This window comes from Sardina pilchardus, chromosome 4 (assembly GCF_963854185.1).
Source record: "Sardina pilchardus chromosome 4, fSarPil1.1, whole genome shotgun sequence".
In the NCBI taxonomy this organism is placed as follows: domain Eukaryota; kingdom Metazoa; phylum Chordata; class Actinopteri; order Clupeiformes; family Clupeidae; genus Sardina; species Sardina pilchardus.
Window position 1 is genome coordinate 35,075,923 of NC_084997.1, and position 5,000 is coordinate 35,080,922.

At 44.2% G+C, this 5,000-nt stretch overlaps 2 protein-coding genes across 2 annotated transcripts in view; both read left to right on the top strand.

Annotated features, from left to right (window-relative positions):
- LOC134079116 (mid1-interacting protein 1A-like) overlaps positions 1-1,297 on the top strand; it is a 1,535-nt gene extending 238 nt beyond the window's left edge. Inside the window, exon 1 of the mRNA XM_062535291.1 lies at positions 1-1,297. This exon is cut by the window's left edge and continues 238 nt beyond it. Coding sequence (XP_062391275.1) covers positions 1-401 — 401 coding nt within the window. The 3' untranslated portion in view covers positions 402-1,297.
- Positions 1,298-4,886: 3,589 nt separating this feature from the next.
- Positions 4,887-5,000, top strand: part of si:dkey-100n23.5 — a 22,560-nt gene continuing 22,446 nt past the window's right edge. The window contains exon 1 of the mRNA XM_062533558.1: positions 4,887-5,000. This exon is cut by the window's right edge and continues 33 nt beyond it. Within this exon, the coding sequence (XP_062389542.1) occupies positions 4,950-5,000 (51 nt within the window). The 5' untranslated portion in view covers positions 4,887-4,949.

Consider the following 5,000-nt stretch of genomic DNA (forward strand, 5'->3'; position numbering starts at 1 on the left):
TCGGCGCCGTGAACAACATGGACCAGACGGTGATGGTGCCCAGCCTGCTGCGGGACGTGCCGTTGGAGCATGAACCGGAGGTGAGCGCGCCCGGTAGCTACTTGCGGGACACTGAGGCCGACATGTTCAGCTACTACACGCAGCTCAAGGGGATCCGCAACGACATCGAGTGGGGAGTTCTGGGGCGCGCGGAGGAGCTGCGACGCAAGGAGAAAGAGAACCTCGCACAAGAAGCCTCCCGCGCCAACGACAACGAAACGAGCGAAGAGGTGGACCTGGAGCAGCTGTTCCGGTTTCATCTGAAGGGCCTTCACGGGGTGCTGTCCAAACTCACACACCAGGCCAACGATCTGACCAACCGCTACAAGCAGGAGATTGGCATCGCGGGCTGGGGCCAGTGAGAAGCCTTTATCGCGCGCGCACCTCCACCTGCTGCTTGAACGTTCGACCATGACCAGCTTCGCACAGCACAACGCGGAGAAGAGTTGAAACTCGTTTAAAACCTGAGATCTTCCGCAAGAGTTCTCTAAGAAAGAAGAGAACGAGAGAAGAATGAGAGACTGTTTTCCACTTCTACTCCTCCGCCCTCGCATCAAGAGACAATAACTTGTTCATGGCCGAGGCAGCGGGAACTCGACTCAAATAGGCTACTTTCAAGATTTGCACTGATTCCGTTTATTTCCGTTTGACAAATGACAAGCCATGGCTTTGTGATGATATTTATTCTAAATATAATATATGATGTATGTCTGAGGACGATATGTTTTGCTGTTAAACTACTTTTGGACTGAGTGGTGCTGAAGACTGACGTCATATGAAGCCCTAACTGAATTAAGTGACAGGCATGAGTGTGTGCAAGTGTGTGTATGTTATTAGTGTACCCTGCAAGAGTGTGTGAGTAACTGGGTACACTAATGAGAACTGCAGTAGGTTCTGCTCATCCATGAAACACTTCACCTGCCATGTCATGTGTCGCTAATGCTCCTTCCTCTAACAGTGTAACTACTGAACTCTGTGAATGATCCACATGTAAGAGAGTGTGTCTAGGTGGTGTGTGTGTGTTAAAGAGATGGCTGGTGTGTTTACGTCGGCTGGTGACCTGATCCACATGAGAATCTATGATCTGGAGTCCTCTGAGAATCCCACAGAACTATGATGAGGCCCATGAGATTCTGCCATCACCTAGCAATTGTGTGCTATAAATATTTGTTGTATAAATGTTTGTTTTATGCCGTTTGTAAATTATTTTTCCATATGTTGTTTTTCACTGAAAATAAAAGTGTTTGAAAACTGATAACATTTTCTTTCGTGCAATATTTTGGTTTCAAACCATGTTCCAAAATAGTCTTCAATCATAGTAAACTAGTCTAACAGGTCTAAAACTTAAGTGAAAGGACAATGTCTAAGAAGCATCACGTAGGAACGTGACCAATTTGGCGAAATGCACACACACACACACACACACACACACACACACACACACACACACACACACACACACACACACACACACACACACACATAGCTAACACACAATCACTGTTTATCAACATCTGTGTTGCTGAGGGATTCACCTGTAGGGCACCAGTCTCGCCATCAGAGACTGTGATTCGTGCACATCTGCTGTGCTGTGATACGTGCACATCTGCTGTGCTGTGATTCGTGCACATCTGCTGTGCTGTGATACGTGCACATCTGGGTCAACAGGCAGGTTACAGTACTGTAATAACAGTAATATATATCCAGCCGCCTAATAGTCATTCACACGTCGATGGCTATGTTTTCAGGCCTTAGCAGGTTACAGTAATGTAACAGAATAACAGTAATGGACACGTCCATGGCTATGGCTATCAGGCCTTAGCAGGTTAATGTAACAGAATAACAGTAATAGACAGGTCCATGGCTATGGTTATCAGGCCTTAGCAGGTTACAGTAATGTAACAGAATAACAGTAATGGATACGTCCATGGCTATGGTTATCAGGCCTTAGCAGGTTACAGTAATGTAACAGAAATACAGTAACAGTACAATAACTGTATTTTTCTAATTCTGTTATTCTGTCTCTTCCTCTATCTGTTAATGATATGCCTTTTTAATCCACATTTGGAGCACACAGTTTACGGAGACGGCCTGGGATCCTTGCTGGTGCAGTCTTCCTCATCACCATAGCAGCGTCCTGCAAGGCCCAGTTCTAATAGGCCAAGAGGTCAACACGTCTCTGGCAGACATGGGCGAACAATTCTAGAGTGGACATGAACCATGACAGGAGTGCTTGTAGACAAGCGGGAGAAGAATGCAGTTGGCCGCTTGTAGTTGAATATACTTCTATCACTGTGACACCTCTCTCTCTCTCTCTCTCTCTCTCTCTCTCTCTCCCTCTCTCCCTCTCTCTCTCCCTGACAATATTAGATTAGGCTCCCTTTGGTCTGGTGTCTTTTGTCTTTTGTCTCTGTGGTGAATGCTTTTGTGCTTTGGGCACGTGTGTGCATGCGTGTGTGTGTGTGTGTGTGTGTGTGTGTGTGTGTGTGTGTGTGTGTGTCTGTGTGTGTGTGCGCGTGTGTGTGTGTGTTCTTTGTGTTGTGCTGTCCTGAACCTGTTGTGCTGTCCTGTTCTTTCTTATTTCATTCGTTTACTGAGTATCTATTCTGACCCTTATCCCTTCTTTTGTTACTGCTTGTGACTTTGCACAACACAAAACCCAGTTGTCTGTGTGTGTCCCTTAATGCACAGACACAGTCAACACGTCAACACACAGAGTGTGTGGCGATGTCTGCACCCTGCACAGCTTGTGTAACTGGTCCTCAGTCCACAGTCACATTACCTTTGTGCTATAGAGGGTCCTATCTGAGCATGTATTAGCAATTCTGTTTGTTTTCACACTGCTCTTGTGTACTTTGTGTGACTGTGTGTGTGTGTGTGTGTGTGTGTGTGTGCACACGTGCAAATGTGCTTGTTTGCAAACCAGATATGATATGAAGATCTGACACCACAGAGGCAGAGACCAAAGCCATAATAATCAGATTAGGCTCGTCTGAGGTGGCTATTGGTAAGTGAGAACCCCGTGTGCAGTATAAGCAGGCTGTTTGGGTGGTGCATTGTGTTTGTATTTGTATTTGTGTGTGTGTGTGAGTGTGCACGCATGCACGTGTGTGTGCCACACCCTCAGAATGGTCATTGTTTCTGAAGAGAGGGATTAATGTAAGGCCCTCCTGTTCAATACACAACCCCAAATCAGAAAACGTTGCAACGATGTGCAAAATGCAAATAAAAACTGTGTGTAATAATCTACAGATATTTTTTTAAGTCATTATTTATCAGCAAAAATACATATTATGGAATATTAAGACGTTCACTATTTCATGGACAATATATTAATTTTGAATTTGATACCAGCAAGACATTTAAAGAAAAGTTGGGAGGGGGCAACAACGTGCTGGAAAAGTTGTATGATAAAAAAAACAAAATGAGGAATGTTTCACAACTAACTGGCAACATGGCTGAGTATGCAACGATGAAATGCTGTAATGACAAACGCTCAAACAATGCCATTTTAATGCTTCTGAACATTAAATTGTGAAGTATTTTGGGATTCCATAATCTTCTGTACATACACTCTTAAAACAAATTAGTTGGAAACAACACAAACAGTATTGTCCCTATGTGGACACAGAGATGTGTTAAAAAACAACACAAGCTATGTTATTTTCAACACATACTGTGTAACAAATAGCAAAAAGCAAAATGTTGGAAATAACACAAACTGTGTTGTCCCTATTTGGGCACAGCAATGTGTTGTTTTCAACACATTAATTTTAAGAGTGTAATATCATAATATTCAGAGAACCCAGACAATGCAAACGAGGGAGCTGAAGGTGATACAGGATGGCTAGAGCTGTTCACAGACGCATGGTGACTGAAGAACATGATTAAGAATAGGCTGTCCCATACTGTCCAACAACTGAAATCCTATATCAGGCATGGACCAACACTTCATTTGCAAAACTCTAGAAACTCCTCATTTCCTAAACGTTTACAGAATTTAGTTAAATGAAGAGGTGACGCAGCACAGTGGTAAACGTGTTGTTGGCATCAGATTGAAGCGGATTACTTGTGCACACATCGACACAGCCTCAGAGTGCCATTGTTTCTGGAGAGAGGGATTACTGTAAGGCCTTCCAGTTCAATATATTCAGGTAAACAGTGATACGCCCCTTGCTCTCTCTCTCTCTGTGTGTGTGTGTGTGTGTGTGTGTGTGTGTGTGTGTGTGAGAGAGAGAGAGAGAGAGAGAGAGAGAGAGAGAGAGAGAGAGAGAGAGAGAGAGAGAGAATTTGTTTATGATTGCAGGGCCATTCATTTCTGTGAACCCAGATACGGGCAACTATGCGCTTTACTTGTGTCGCCGACACATTAATGCATGACAATCATGTCCATGTGAACTTGATAAGCCTACTGGAACTATGCAGGTAAAAAGTAGGCCAATGAATGAAACCCCCCCCCCCCCCCCCCCCACACACACACACACACACACAGAGACACACACTCTCTCTCTCTCTCTCTCTCTCACACACACACACACACACTCTCTCTCTCTCTCTCTCTCTCTGTCCCTCCCAGCACCTCCCCTAACTAGATAACTCTAGACAAGTGGAATGCACTGTATGTTTTCGAAACACTTCCGCCTGATAAGAATATTCTGTCCTATCAGATACAAGGACTAGCAAAATTACTCACACGTAGCCTACACAATATTGAGAATTATATCGACTTATTTTCCCTTTAAAGCCCTGCGGTGAAGCGCGGAGTAGGCTACAATGCATTATGCGTTTCAGTACTTTTTGTTCCATTTCAGGCACTGTAGTTGCATCTAGTCAGCCTAGCATGTGATTCCGCATGATGAAAGAATGGTGTAAACACAAAGACATCAGCTGTAGTAAAGTTAGAAGTAAATATGGAACATGAAAGCTCCACTTTGGCCAGTAATGTTAGCACTCGCTGCCCT